The sequence below is a fragment of the Primulina eburnea genome, chromosome 7 (genome assembly GCF_022965805.1).
Source record: "Primulina eburnea isolate SZY01 chromosome 7, ASM2296580v1, whole genome shotgun sequence".
NCBI classification, from domain to species: Eukaryota; Viridiplantae; Streptophyta; class Magnoliopsida; order Lamiales; family Gesneriaceae; genus Primulina; species Primulina eburnea.
Window position 1 is genome coordinate 1894129 of NC_133107.1, and position 15685 is coordinate 1909813.

The 15685-nt window shown below is 36.9% G+C and overlaps 2 protein-coding genes across 2 annotated transcripts; one reads left to right on the forward strand and one right to left on the reverse strand.

The window, feature by feature from the left end:
- Positions 1-589: 589 nt before the first annotated feature.
- Positions 590-4073, reverse strand: LOC140836472 (uncharacterized). The gene is made up of 4 exons (XM_073202015.1): positions 3693-4073; positions 1748-2536; positions 1199-1246; positions 590-1112 (listed from the first exon to the last, which is right to left on the reverse strand). The coding sequence occupies exons 1-4, from the start codon at positions 3879-3881 to the stop codon at positions 825-827; spliced, it is 1314 nt and encodes a 437-aa protein (XP_073058116.1). The 5' UTR covers positions 3882-4073; the 3' UTR covers positions 590-824.
- A 1392-nt stretch (positions 4074-5465) lies between these two features.
- Positions 5466-15287, forward strand: LOC140836473 (uncharacterized). Its single transcript, XM_073202017.1, is given in 14 exon segments — positions 5466-5962; positions 7475-8251; positions 8253-8547; positions 9571-9786; positions 9869-10086; positions 12095-12169; positions 12463-12534; positions 12613-12711; positions 12794-12859; positions 12936-13050; positions 13344-13412; positions 13514-13838; positions 14002-14125; positions 14237-15287. Coding segments are annotated over 14 exon segments (3345 nt in total). The 5' UTR covers positions 5466-5842; the 3' UTR covers positions 15011-15287.
- Positions 15288-15685: the final 398 nt, after the last annotated feature.

The following is a 15685-nucleotide window of genomic DNA, read 5'->3' on the forward strand; positions in this document are numbered from 1 at the left end:
TTTTTAATGATTTTTTCAAATGATAGATTTTTATGGATTTGATATATTTTTATCGACTTTTACAGAATCTCACAGATTTATAAACAGATTTACGTGGATTCGCGTAAATTTTTTTGCAAGATTTTTATAGAGTTTTGTGAATTTTTTCTATATAATTTTATAAATTTTGTACTTAATTATAGTATATTATTTTTTATTTTGTATAAAAATATCATAACTTACATATTAATTGAAAATGCTAAAAATAATTTAAAAAATCATGATTTTTGTGAAGTTATTCAATTATTATACATTATGATCATAATATTGAATTGAAAATGCTAAAAAAATTTAAATTCACTGGTTGCGTGTGTCAATTGAATTATTAAATCGTTTAGAGTGTATAAACCCATTTAAAACTTTTAAGTGAGACCAAATTTGCGATTGGGCTTCGTAACACTAGCTTTGGATACAGAAAATCGAGGGTCGGGGTGGGTCCTTGCAAAAGTTGGGTCAAATTTAGACTTTAGAAAAAGGCAAAAAGCACAACTGTCTTCTTTGCCCTTGAAATATGCTTTAATCTATCACATTCTCCCGTTATGAAAGCGCAAAACCAAATCTTGTATCACATTCGGACAACTGAAAATCAGTTTCTGGGTCTGTTCTTTAACGTGGAATCCTTTCCTCGTGCAAATCATATGCTATATTACACCGTAGCTAGTAAATAAATCAAATACAATCAAGATTTGTTGGCAACAACAAAAAATAAACAATAAGAAACACATACACGTAGCAAACCGTCTTTCTACAACATCGCTAGCGAATTTAATTAGGAGGTTGGTCGTTCAAACATTAAGCTTTCCAACTCTAGATTCACTCTTCGCCTCATCGTTCTTCTGCTTGTCGATATTGAGCCACGGGTGCTGCAGACATTGCTGTGCAGTTGGTCGCTTCTCAGGCTCAAAATCGAGAATGGGGCAGAGAAAATCAGCAAATTCACGAGCATCATCGCCAGAAAATTTAAATTTTTCAACAAGTAGTCGATCAAGCGTCAAGTATTTTAGCCTTCTGATCCTCTTCAGATCGCCATATCTGTCAAAGTAATCTTTGGACCGTGCTCCACATGTGGCAATCTAAAGTTTAAGCAGTAGGAATCCAGACTGAGTAACATTTGTTGCAAACATAGTTTATACCAGTATAGAGAAAAATATGCATGTACCTTTCGCGGCATCTTCCCAAGGAGCTCCATCATTAATGCGAGGTGATCCTGCAACATGATACATCAGCGTAATACAAGAAAGCGAGTGCGATCACTCGTAGTTGTTCCAGTTTATAAAAGTTGAAGTAATATTAAGGATTCAGAAGTAGCTCATCAACAAATTTTTCGGAGGCTTGAGGATGAAAAATCACGAAATGTGCAAGACAGTGAGGATTTGAAATTAGCAGGCTGTGTTCAGTTTTATTCCCCAAAGTAAGGTACTGGGACACTAAAACTAGCCAAGTAAATGGCAACAAAATGACATATTTATACCTGCAAGTTCAAGAGTTAAATTTGAAGCATTTACAGCAAAAATTTAAAAAAAAATCAAGAGTTCTAGATGCAGTTGAATAATTTGTCCACCAAAACTTAAGAGTCTTTAATTATCTCAGAAAGAGAAACATAACATCTACTAACTTCGTGAGCAACACAAACTATATGGGTTTCTTGCTATTGACATCTCATTCACGCGATAGCAATTTATAATCAAAATAAATCTAAATGCAGTACCTCATCCTCACTGAAGCCTTGTCCAGTCTTGGGGGTAAACATCATCTCACCCGTGGCAAGTTCAAAAGCAATGCAAGCAAAAGACCACATATCAGCAGAAAAAGAATAACCAGATTGAAGTACGACTTCTGGAGCTCTGTATTGCCTAGTTTGGATTTCTTCAGCAATTGGCTTATCAGCCCAACAAGCATTTCCAAAATCCACAACCTTACATCTCATGTCAATCCCATCTAAGCTTCTAGCAGGTTTTGGCATCACTCCTACTCCTCCCATGGAAGCTCGCCTCTCTGATATCCTTGCAACTGCTCTTCTTGCCCTTCGTTTTAGTTTTTTCTCAATAGTATTTATGGTTACACCCCCATTGGGATTACCCTCTGGCCTTTCAAGAATTGGAGTCATTCCTGACCTAATTGGATCTTTAGAAGGATTAATGGTTGAATATAAAAGAATGTTCTCAGGCTTTAAGTCTGTGTGTATAATTCCAAGTTCTCTATGCAAATAATCAAGAGAAGTCAAAATGCACTTGCATATCTCCCTCACTTTATTGAATTCAAGACCTTTATAGCGGTTATACTTGATGAGACGCAGTAAACTATCGCCAAGAAATTCCAGGACCATACATAAATGCTGGCCATTTGGGCCTGCATGCTTAAAGTGGTCCACCAAGTTGACGACACACTTAGTATCTACGCCATCACCAGCAGCAATAGCAGAAAGGACTTCAATTTCGTGAAGAGCAGCTTGACCAAATTGTGGTGCACTTTTCTGTATCTTCAATGCAACATATTTCTATAAGAAATTAAACAAACAAAATTTTAGAAAGTTCACAAAGCCGTTGCATCAACCATTCAAACACGCCACTGGAACTGTAAATCATACAAAAGAATGACAAATTATGTTAAGTAGATCCACAAGTGACAAATATCCTTGTAGTTAAAAAGCTGTTCACCATATCCAAGTCTAAGCCACAACAAATCTCTACAGATCTCAAACTTCTTTAGTAAGACACATGTCCTTGGTTATAAATCAGACTATAAGTCTAAGAGGAGAACCAGATTCAAAAGGTTAGCCATCCTAAATAGGAGAGACTTCAAGCTTATTTGCAATTGCTTTCATTACCCTATCCTTGAAATTCGATGTAGCCCACTTTTAAGGTCTTAATTAACCTTTCAACATTCAGTGCATGTACCTTGATCCAGCTTGTAGTATGAACATTACCATATTACCAACATTGATCCGATGATAGATTTGTTCTAGGTCATTCCTTAAGGCCTCGAACTTCTTGGCTACTCCGTGATTGTTTGCAGAACCAATGTGGGATTACAATGTTGTACTATAAATTAAAATCAATGCTTCAATTAGTACTATTTAATTTTATGAAGAAAAATTTTACAAAAAAAATTGAGGCTTTGTATTACTTCCTTAAGTTGCTTGCAGGCATCGGAACCAAATCTGCTAAGCTGGTACAAAACATGATAAATAAATGACAAGTTGCAATGAAGTTAGTAAGTGCCCAATTGATGAAGTAGGCCAGGGGGCACCAAATAACACGGTTTCAACTGCATTCATGGTAAGAACTTAAATAACCATTATTTTACGTGATGCTTTGAAGGTGGCTACGTCTCCTCCTCAGAAGTAACTAAAATCACCACCTCATCAAATATGTTACGGAGTCAACTTTCTACCGCGTACACGTTCTAGAATAAAATATTCTCCACAAGATACGTATCACTGGCACAAAAACCACCGAGAACAAGATTCGATCTGACATCGAACGCCAAGTTAATAGGCCAAGCTAATCTAATAAAAATCAAACCATAAACAAAAGAGGAATTTGAGCTGCATCACTCGGGAAGGGAAAAAAACTCAAAAGCAAGATGACATACAATCAACAAGCTTAATAAAACAGGAACCAAAACGCGGCAACTTAAAAAGAAGCACTCACGGACGACTGAGTATCGTAGGCGAGCCAAACGGTTGAAAACTGACCCCATCCAAGTTTCTTCTGGGCGAGATATCGGCCACCGGCGAATGAATCTCCGATTCTCACCGCATGATACCCACCTTTTCTGTACGAATCGATCTCTTCATCCTCTTCTTCCGATCCTGAAGACGAGGAGGAGCAACCTGACATGATCGCAGCTAATGCAAATCAAAAATCCCCTATCTACAGATTCGATGATTGATCGCCAATCCAAAAATCAAATATAATATGCCTAAATTTGGTCGGGCATGTAGATGAAGATCGGGAGGAAAAGTGGGAATGGAGGAGCGAGCTAAAAAGAATCACAATTATCGCGTTAAATGCGTTTTCTGTTCGATTAATTGTCATCAGATATATTTAGTAATTAATATAATGTAATAATTTAGGTGAAAGGTGGCCTTCCACACGAACACGATACTCTCTCCACCTTTTGCTCTTGCTTTTAATTTATTCACACAATGCTTAAGTTCTTTTAAACTGATTATAATATGCACATCAACTTTTTTTTTTCGACTTGATATAAAATCGAAGATTCCAAGCAAGATCTGATTTTCGTAATGATCCAACTATTTGAGCCACGATCTTCACCAGATTTGGTTACTGCTCGAACCGCCTGGATTGAATCTAAAAAATACAAAGATTCCTAAGACTATTACGTCGACAAAAGTCCATTCCTTCTCGAATAGTCTATCAATTCCGCCCCTTTCACTGAACTCGAAGGTCTAATAAGACGAGCCCTTTCTCCCACTACCCCCAACCGAATCCGTAAAACCACCCCAACACTAAATTTATTTCTGATTTCACAACAACTAACATCAACATCCAAGCACAACTGATTTGGTAACGGTCGATGCCGCACATGGTCTGGAGCCAAAGATCCATCCAACTGTGAATACCAATCTAATATACAATATACTTGTGCATCAATATGCATCCAATAATGTAACCGTCCAATCAATTCTCAACTTTTTTGTAATCCATTAGCAGAGTGATTAATCTTACATACCTCAAACAAAATGGCCCATGAACATAGCTTGTTTTCTTCACTAATGTAACGTTCATAATGGTTCAATTTTGTGAACGATAATATTTTTATGAATAAGCGTTTTATCGATAATAAAAAACATATAACTATGGATAATATGCAATTTAAATATTTTAAAATAATATAATATTTTAATTGTCACATGCTGATAATTATACTTGTAAGAACGATTTCACGAATAAAATAAGAAAATCAGGTATATACTTAATATAATTTCCAACGATTTTCAATTCAATCCAATTTTATAATCAAATTAATTGGGAATTTTTTTTACTCATGAATGAGAAAAGTGTTAAAATAATTTATTATGTTTATCAATAAATATTAATATAGTTAAAAAATTTGGAAATAAAATAATAGTAAAAAAAGAAAGAAAGTATTTAGTTTGGTAATTACAGTATAATATTATTTTTGGCGTTTATATATCTGAGGGACAATAGGAATCATATATTAAATCAATTAATTAAATTTGATTTTTTTTGAAATCATTAATTAAATTTGATAAATGAAGCAAATAGGTAGAATTTTCGACATATATAATAAACAGTGCGTATTAAAATGCAAAAGAATAAAGTAAATATTATTATTAATTAATTATTGATATAAAAAAAGAATAAAAATAACAAAATAAATTATTAATAATAATAATAATAAAAAAAAAAAAAAAATTATGCTGTACTATTACACCCACCAATAATAACGCCGACGCACAGTGCTGACCTGTGCTTCAAACAACGAACATTGAAACTTCAAACCGCCCACACGGCTCTGAAGTCATCGTCCGAAAGCACGAATCGACTCACTTTGCCTTTGAATCCTCCACGATCTGCCAATTCATTACCCAACTTGCTGCTAAAATCTTATAGTTCAAATCGATTCACTGCGCTCCTTGAAATGTGACCCTATGTAAATGGTGCAATTTGGGTGGTTTTGAATTTTTCTCGTATTCGCTTTTTTGAAATTTATGTTGGGGTTCTTGTAATTCCTCTCAATTTCGCTAAGCCACTTGGAGTATTACTGCTCGGGGGAACAAGAAATTGTGATTTCGCAGATACGCTGTGCAATCATGGAAAAATTCGAGGCATACTTTCAGGTGGCGGACACGGATCGAGATGGTCGGATTAGTGGAAACGAGGCTGTTGCCTTCTTCAAAGCATCCAATCTACCCCAACGAGTTCTCGCCCAGGTCCATTCATTCATTTACCATTTATTTCTCTAAAATAATCTCTCACAGTCCTGGCGTCTCATTGATTCTGATCTCAGTGTTCGCTCTTTACTTGGTACTTGTTACTTTAATAATTAAATTAAATTCACTCTGACTTACGGCATTCTGAATTTTGCTAACCACGATACTGATCTTCATTTACATCAATGGTTAGTTTGAGTAACTATTTTCTGAAATTGTATCTACCATTTGAGGTAGATGGGCCAGTAAACTATCCACTGTGAAAGCTGTGGTTTATTCAAATTTGAAAACCAAGGCCTGTAGAAAAGGTCGGTTGGCCTTGCCTTTTTACATGCAACGCGGGCCAACTCTTGTGATCAAATCATGTATTCAAATTGTTACATGTCAGCTCGAAGTGTATATCTCTGGGTATGGTGGTTTCATTTTGATGGGCCTGTTTCCTTTATGTTGCTTTACTTCAACCATCCACCTGTGTTAGATTCCGAAGTTGGACAAATCGATTTTGGAGAATCACGCCTCTCTGCTTCTGTTTTTTGTTTAACTGTCCATCTGCCCACATTTGTATCTATTTCTATTTATCACCCTAGGCCTGTGAGGAGTTGTACAGATAAGGGTAATAGTCAGGATTTGGAGGTTAATAATTGTAATAGTAAAAGTTATGTAAAAGGAATATACACAATGTCGAAGGTAGTGAAAGGGTAATTGACTAGGGTTAAAGCACAGACTTCTAATTGAGAGAACTTCTTTTGCGACATAGAGAGGCAGGGAGGGGATCAGGGGAAGGAACCATGTACTTTCCCTCTCTTCCTACAGAAAGCCAATATCCTCCATATTTTCATGTGAGTTGAAGCTGTCAAATAATTCTCAAACTTTGGGCTATATACTTTGTCCATAATGCCTGGGGACAGTGAGAGATTTAAACTCACAAATTTACGCTTTGAAGTGGCACTGCTTATTTTCTTCCACCATGTAGTACTGGTTTTTCCAGAGAATTCTGCCAGATCCTTGGTTGGGGTCTACTGCCACAACTATTCCTTGCTCTCTGATGTAATGCCAGCTGCCTAACATATTTTTCTTATCTGATCTTACAATAGTTCAACTGAATGAAAAATGGTTTTTGCTCTTGCAAATATATTTACTTATTTGGTGATCCTGCAACATATGAATTGTGATTGAGGGTGAATGCCTGCATGGATACAACAGGGAGTCAGGGACTTGACTGATGTTTTTGAGTGGTGGAGTTATTATTACTTCAACATAACTGCGGTAATGAAATATTTAGGCCTAGATTCATTAAATTTTGGGGCAGTTTTTTGAAAGATCTTACTGTGTGTTTTGTTTTAGAAATTGCCCTATGTATAAAGGGGAGGGCTATTTTTAAAAACAAAACACACGTGGGTCAATCGACCGTAAGTTCCTCTTTAATTTACTTGTGGTTCTCTGCTTGTCTTCCTATTGAATATACTTTCTGTAGTTTTCCCTGGAAAATGACTTCAGTGGGGTATTGTGCAGGTATGGACGTATGCTGATCAAAACAGAACTGGTTTCCTAGGTCGCTCAGAATTTTATAATGCTTTGAAACTTGTTACGGTGGCACAAAGTAAGCGAGATTTGACTCCAGATATTGTGAAAGCTGCTTTATATGGTCCAGCTTCAGCTAAAATCCCTGCTCCAGAGATAAATCTTGCAGCTACGTCTAGTCCTCAGTTGAATTTGACAGGTGGTGCACCTCCTTCACAGTTGAGTGCCACTCCAATCTCTAATCAAGGTGTTGGTGTGAGTGGTCCACATGGATTTCAATCCCATCAAAACCAATTTGTGAGACCACCTCAGCCCCCAGCTCCTAGTTATGGCTTCCAGTCTCAACCAGGTATTTCAAGCCAAGGATTGACTGGGGCAGGTTCTATTTCTGTTCCGCATCGCCCTAGCTCCTCTGATTCATTTTCTGGTAGTACTAATGCTTACTCTGCTGGAATTTCCTCTCAAGTCTCCAACAGGAGCCTAAGTTCTTCCACAACAGAGGGTGGATTTGGACCTACGTCCCCATCTACGGCACAATCAAAACCATCAGAAATAACTGGGTTGGTGCAGTCTTCTTCATCCAAGCCAAATGATACTGTTTTCTTGGGCTCCCAGGTTGGAAAGGAAGACTCAAAACCACATAAAGCTTCTGGAAACGGCTTTTCTCCGGACTCAGTTTTTGGGGATGTGTTCTCAGTGACACCTTCTGAACCAAAGCAGAATTCCTCAGCAATTGCATATTCTGCTGGCAGCATACCTGGCTCGTCAAGCTGGAACTCTACCTGCTAAGCCAACTGTTGTTTCTCAGCATCCAGCTATTCAAGCTCAACAATTCCAGTCCACAGGGAAAGCAAATCAACAAATATCAGCTAAAAAACCCCCTGTATCTCCTGTTCCCGCTGGAAATCTTCTTTCCGTTCAACCTCAGCCCCCATGGCCTAAAATTACTCCGTCTGATGTTCAAAAGTACAGCAAGGTATTTGTGCAGGTTGACACCGACAGAGATGGGAAAATTACTGGTGAACAGGCACGTAACTTATTCTTGAGTTGGAGGCTACCGCGAGGTATGCTGTACTTCATCTAAGTCCTAAGATTTGGATTAATCTTTTTCTGGTTTAGATTTTGGACTGGTATATGCCTTTTTCATGTACTTGTTTCTTCATAATGTGAAGTCAACTGTCGATGTTGAACGGGTATAATATATTCTTCTCAATATAAAGTTGCGTTTGTTTTTTGATAAAATTGATTTTGAAGTGTTGTTATACTTTGATTTATGTTTGGATAAAGTATCTTTGATTTAATGAAATATTTATGGTTTGAAAGATTATATTAGATTCGTGCATCTGAGATTATTTCTGGGCAAGGTGACAAAGGTGTAATGAGTAGAATTGGCATGCTTTACCTGCTACTTTGGTGGCTTATATTTTTGGTTAGGATGTTATATTTTAATTTGAGCTTTGTTATGGTATTAACTAATTTTTCCCGTGAAGCTATCGTTTAAGTTTTATTGCAATTAATTCATTGATTCATAAAGTAGAAGAGCTTTTGATTTTTACTGGCTACTGTAATTTATTTAACCACACCGAGAGCTTCAAAAAAAGGAGGTGTGCAGAATTCTAGTACAATTTAACATTGTAGACAAATTGGATGTTCAAGATTGTGAAACCATAATAACGGGTTTGTAATGAGATGAATTGACTTCTCTATTCGTTCTCCAAATATGATGGTTTTTACTGCCTAAGATCCAAATAAATGTGAATTAGATTTCATAATGATTTTACTTCTGAAGCCTTCTATTTAAAATGGAGAAGAATCCAGAGAAATTATTGCAAATATAATGAATTTTTAAAATTTACCATATGTTCGTCCCATCCTTTTCAATCTGTTATTTACTTCTTTTATGTCAATTTAAGGATATCTTATTTCAAATATAGAAAGCCTGAATTTAAATTGTATCACTGGTAGCAATGAGGCTAAGTGCATTCCTGATTCTTCACGTTTTCTGGATTTTTTTAAGAAACGTTCTGTTTTGTTAATTGATGCACGATTTCCTTGTCTTACTTTTGTTGTTTTATTTGTTTTAATAGAGGTCTTAAAGCAGGTCTGGGACTTGTCTGACCAAGACAATGACAGCATGCTTTCTTTGAGGGAATTCTGCATTGCTCTCTATTTGATGGAACGATATAGGGAAGGGCGCCCTATTCCAGCATCGCTTCCCAACAATGTTATGTTTGATGAGACATCATCTACCTCCACTCAACCTGCTGTGCCATATGGCAATACATCTTGGAGACCAACTACTGGTTTATGTTTTACATGTCAAATCTGTAGCTTTTAATTGTGATTCTTATTCGCAACCCCACATATATTGTCATCTGTAATCAGGCTTCCAACAACCCCTAGGGACTAAGAATGCAAGGCCAATTTCTTCTGTTGGTGGAGGCAGGCCTCCTCGTCCAGTTCCTGTTCCCCAGCCTGAGGCAACAGTCCAACAAAAGCCCAACGTTCCTGCTCTAGAGAAGCGTCTTGTAGACCAACTTAGCACAGAGGAACAGGAGTCCCTGAATAAAAAGTTTGAGGAGGCAAAGAATGCAGAGAAACAGGTGATTCTTGCATTTTCCAGATATTCTATGCTGCTTTCTCCTTCTCCGTCCCATTGTCCTTCCTCCTTTCTTAGCTACCGAGTATCAGTTCTGACCATGATTTTACTCTTTGATTCTACAAGTTTAGGATTCTGTGACTCTAGGTGTATCTAGAATCTAGATATGGTGTTCTAGGTTGTGCAATGAGTGTACATCTAGAGAACCTTTTGATGATCTATGACTTTTTGCGGTTTACTACCTCCCAAAATGCATCGTTTACTAATACATATAAAACATTGTGAGAACGAATACTCCAGTTAGCTTTGACACATAGTGAAATTTTGAATTTATCAGACAAATGCTATGCATATTAGTTTATATTACGAGTATATGACGGTGGTCATAGTGGTTGTGTTTTCATCTTGCTTTTCTTTTCCTCGGATTGGGATATGATATGCTGGTCAAATTAATAATGTATGATACTTGTTCGCGGATATGTTCTCATCACGTCTTTGCCTTTTCCTTGGTGAGTTCTGCTAATGTTCCAGAAGTAGATCGATATTATTAACTTATGGTACTTGTCCTCTTGGAGATGTATTTTCATTTCGTGTGGTCTCATTGAGTTTGGATTGCAAATATTTTCTCTTTGAGTTGACGGCAATAACTGATTTCAAGTGTCTGACCTTAGTTTGTGTTTGGATTGATCAATTTGAGATTACTCGTTCCAAATCAAATCCATCAATCCAAATGCAATCGTAGAGCCTTTTTCAAGTTCTGATATCACAGTTGTGAATAATGTAGCTGTTTACTAAATGGAATTCACTTTTCGGAGTAAACTAAGAAAATCAGAGGAATCAAACCAGCGCCGTTCAAAACTCAACTCAACTGTGACATGTTTCACGTGCAGTTTTAGATTATTTTGTAGTAAGAATGATATTTTGTAGTAATCTTAATTGTTCTTTCTATTCGTTGTTCCATGAATTTAGGCTTGAAATATGTATCTTTCACATCTATCATGACCTTAACGTTCTTGTAATGCTAGAGTGTAGAATGCTTTGGTGCTAATTCTTGAGTTACGAATTAGATTATCTAATCAATCTGGTTCCTATCCGAGGCATTAGTTTCTTTCGACTAGTTGCATTTATGTGTCCCATCAGACCCAAGTGATCTACAACCTGAGAGACGAATAGGTTAGTCTGAAGTTTTATTTATGATCTTACCCTTGATTATTGAAATTTTTGCTGCTGTTTTAGATTTCTAGTTTGCACATTTCTTAGGTTACCCTGTGTGGCTGATTCTCATTAGAGTAATGCAAAGCGAGTTCATTATCTATTTTCAGAAACCCTATTGTGGTTTTACTTTCTATTCACGTACATGTCGATCTTCCTTTGACCATTATTATTGGACGTCAACATCGAGGATTGTCAATATTTTTAAGGTTAAGCCGTTAAGTTTTGGAGGCGTATAGCTTCATCTATTTGTTTGTGCTTTTGTTTTGTTTATATTCTTGTAAAGCATCAAGGTGCCATCCAGTCTCAAATGATAAAAAAAATTCATTTTGATGCCAATGCTAAGGTTTTCCCACTCTTTGTACTGGATAACCACGATAATGCTATTGCTAAGGTTTTCCCACTCTTTGTACTGGATAACCACGATGCTGGCTTAGAACTATAGCCTGGTCATGGTGAAATATTGTAAAGTGCAATTTGGACAACCACCTTGTTTACCCTGTTCTGGGCCTGCTTCCTTCAGTGTTTGTGTTATTATGGATGTTGAGTTGAATTAATTATTTATTCTTATTTGTGTATTCCATGAATTCCATTTAAGTTAAATGTCTGTTGTTAAACTGATGATAAAATATGCAGAAGGTGTTGTTTATCTCTGGTTTAGTGAGAGCTCGTATTTTCAGATTACGTATCCTTACAGTTTGGGCTTATGTTTATACTAGTTAGAAAGAAAAGAAAATGAAATAAAAATCATTCGCTTCACGTCTACGTGAACCTTCTCTTATTCTTCGTTTTTAATGCAGGTAGCAGATTTGGAAAAGGATATTTTAGAAGCTAAACTGAAAATTCAGTTTTATCAAACCAAGATGCAAGAACTTGTGAGTTTTCTTAACGTCAGTTGCACAATGATAATGTTGGCACAATCTGATCTAGGGAGCCACTATTGAATCTTCTGATGACCTTGGTCAGATCTACTAGTTCATTCGTACCTGTCTTGATTTTGGGCCCCAAAAATAAGATATACCATATTATCCTAATCATGTTTTCAAGCCAAAATTCTTTCCTAGGATGTGACTTTCTATCTCTGAAGCAGCATGCTTTGGGAAAATGAAAAAGCTCAACTGAGAATGCATCATATGCGGCACTTTTTAATACTGCCATTTTCTGTTAGATACTATACAAAAGCCGATGCGACAATCGTTTGAATGAGATCACCGAGAAAGTTGTAGCTGACAAAAAAGAGGTATTGCTTTTAAAGATGAGGTGCTTTTCCACTGATGACTGATATTTGTTGGACTCATTTAACTGAACCTATATCTAGGCTGACTCATTAGCAATGAAATATGAAGAGAAGTACAAGCAGGTTGGTGATGTGGCATCTAAATTAACCATTCAAGAAGCTACATTTCGTGATATTCAGGTATTTTTGTCCCTTTGTGTCTTGCAAGATTTCCATGCATTTGGAATGTTTAATGGTTTCGGTTTGATGACTCTGTTTGTAGGATAAAAAAATGGAACTATACCGAACAATTGTCAAATTGGAACAAGATAATGCCGATGGTATTCAGGTATGTTGTTCCTTCTATTAGTTCCATGTCATCAAGATGAGAATGGCTTTTCTGAGCCTGAAATTGGTAGCCACAGGAACGAACAAATCAAATCCAGTCAGACCTCGAGGAACTGATAAAAGCGTTGAATGAACGGTGCAAAACTTATGGGTTACGTGGAAAACCAACCTCACTCGTTGAGCTTCCATTTGGTATGTCTTGTTAAGAGCAGGCCTTGATGCTATCTGATTTGTCCACCATCGGTTATAATTGAAATAATAGGGGTGCCATTTTTCAGTCTCATTGATCTTAGTTGCTAAAATTGTGATGTATTAGATCCTTTACACTTTTCCTATATATCTGGTTATTGATGATATCCTAAATAAAAATATTAAGGAGTCAAAAGACGGTATATTCCATTGAAATGATCTATATCTTGTGAGTTGTGAGCGATGCTATCGATGGATTCTGATTTAATGATTATCTCGGTTGAATTCTTTTACAGGTTGGCAACCTGGCATTGAAGGAACAGCTGCTGATTGGGATGAAGTTTGGGATAAGTTTGAAGATGAAGGTACTCTTGTGGTCCAGTGTATACTTTATTTTGATGTAAAAAAAATTTGTGGCAGTTTGGCATTTAATCGTTTTTCACATAATCCTCTTTTTTTAATACAGGATTCCAATATGTCAAAGAGCTTACGCTTGAAATTGAAAATGTGATTGCACCTCCCAAACCAAAATCTGCATTGATTAGAGAGAAAGTTACTCCATTGGATAACAGTGGTTCTGCAAAGTCACCATCTGAAGACAATAAAAAATCAGACCTGCCTGGTTCTGGGGACAGATTGCCTCAGAATGAGAGGCCATACAATCAAAACTTGGAGCAAACAGTAAGAAGTCCACCAGACAGTCCAGCAGGAAGTGCATTTGATAGCCCATCATATAAATTACCAGAACTGAAACTAATGAAAGATGTCAATATAAATGGCTCACCATCAGGGTTAGTGGGTAACTAATGATGTTTTTCCTTGTTTTACACAGATATCTTCACTTTATACGTATTTCTACTTGAATGCTCTGAGTAACCTTCTAGAGATGAACTCCGGTCCAAATTTGTTTTGATCTGCTAAAAACAGTTGTGGTCATTTGATCTATAATTGCAGTGGATATGGTAGAGCTGAATCTGTACTTTCTGGGGAGAAAGGTTTTGATGAGCCAGGTTGGGGTTCTTTTGATTCCCATTATGATACTGTTGCGGCATGGGATTTCAACCCTGGCACTCCTAAGGTATTTATTTAATTGAAAAGTGCTTTGATTTCCAGTTGGTCTTTCTATAATAGTTCCCTTATTCGAATCTTGCTGCTGCCTCAACTTTGCCTCCATACTATTCCAATCCAGGATTCTGACCTTGAGAGACGTAGTGAAAGTTCTTTATTTGGTCCTGATGACTGGGCATTAAACCCAATAAGAACTGGATCTAGAACCATTGACTCAACTCCAACGCAGGGTCCATTTTTTGATTCTGTTCCTAGCACTCCGCTCTATAACTCTGCTAGCATATTAGATCCAGTTAGAACTGGATCTACAGGCATGGACACTCCAAAGCAGGGTCCATTTTTTGATTCAGTTCCGAGCACACCACTCTATTATTCTGCAAGCTCTCCGCACGGGAATAACATGTTTTCCAGGAATAGTCTATTTGCAGATTCAGTTCCTGGCACACCAATGTACAATTTTAACACTTCTCCTAAAGGGTTCAACGAAGGTTCTGAAGAGCCATATTCGTTCAACAGTTTCTCCAGATTCGATTCTTTCAACATGAGTGACAGTGGTCCTTTTGGTTCTCGTGAGTCTTTGACGAGATTTGATTCAATGCGAAGCACTAGAGATTCTGACGTTGATCAAGGATACTTTCCACCCCAAGAATCCTCCTTCGCAAGATTTGACTCATTCCAGAGCACGGCAGATTCTGATTATAACTTTGGCTCGTTTCCTCCAAGAGACACGTTCACTAGATTTGATTCCATGCATAGTACTCGGGACTCTGATTATGGTCATGGTTTCCCTTCGTTTGACGATGCCGCAGATCCGTTCGGGGCTAACGAGCCTTTTAGGACATCTCTCGAGGGTCAAACTCCGAAGAAAGATTCAGATAGTTGGAAAGCATTCTAGTGTTGTAGTTTTGTCATTTTTTTGTGGGCACATTTTTTTTCTTTTTCCCTCTAGAGCTTGTTTCTTGGGATTACTGTTTCAGATTAGGCAGTTTGCTTCTTCCAGTTGTCGTGATTTTACCTTTTATGTTTTTACCACTTGGTTTCTTTTTTCCTCGGATAATTTTTTCGTGTGTTGATAATAGTATAGTATAGTATTATTATTATTATTAATTATCATGAACTTGTTTGATTGTAAAATTTGTGTAACATTATGATTGACTTCTGTATGTTGGTATGTGAGGTGTTCATTCACTTGTGCTACTATATTTATTTCTTAAAGAGGTTTGCAATCTCGGATTGGTTTGAGAAATTCTTGTCTGTCCGGGTGCCCTAAGATTCGGTCCCTTTCACCCATTCTGTTGTGTTGCACGAGATGGCTGGACCCAAGAAAATCTCTTATTAAATCATTTTTTGTAAGAGCTTCCATTCTTCCATAACAAGGAAAATATGACGAGCAAAACCCCGAGTGAAGAGCTAAACAAATCATTTCTGCAATTTTCTTTCTTTTTAAAATTTTATTCTACAATCAATAGAGGGATAAATATTTTGTTTGTTTTTGCTAAAACCAACCAATTTGGAACATGCCACCAGGAATGACAAATTTATCATCGGAAGCATTCATTAAAAACAATGA

Coding starts and splice junctions, on each gene's coding strand:
- LOC140836472 (XM_073202015.1), bottom strand. CDS start 3,881: ATGTCAGGTTGCTCCTCCTCGTCTTCAGGATCGGAAGAAGAGGATGAA. Junction 2,537..3,692: donor CCTACGATACTCAGTCGTCC/GTGAGTGCTTCT, acceptor AATTTCTTATAG/AAATATGTTGCATTGAAGAT. Junction 1,113..1,198: donor TTGGGAAGATGCCGCGAAAG/GTACATGCATAT, acceptor CTTAAACTTTAG/ATTGCCACATGTGGAGCACG.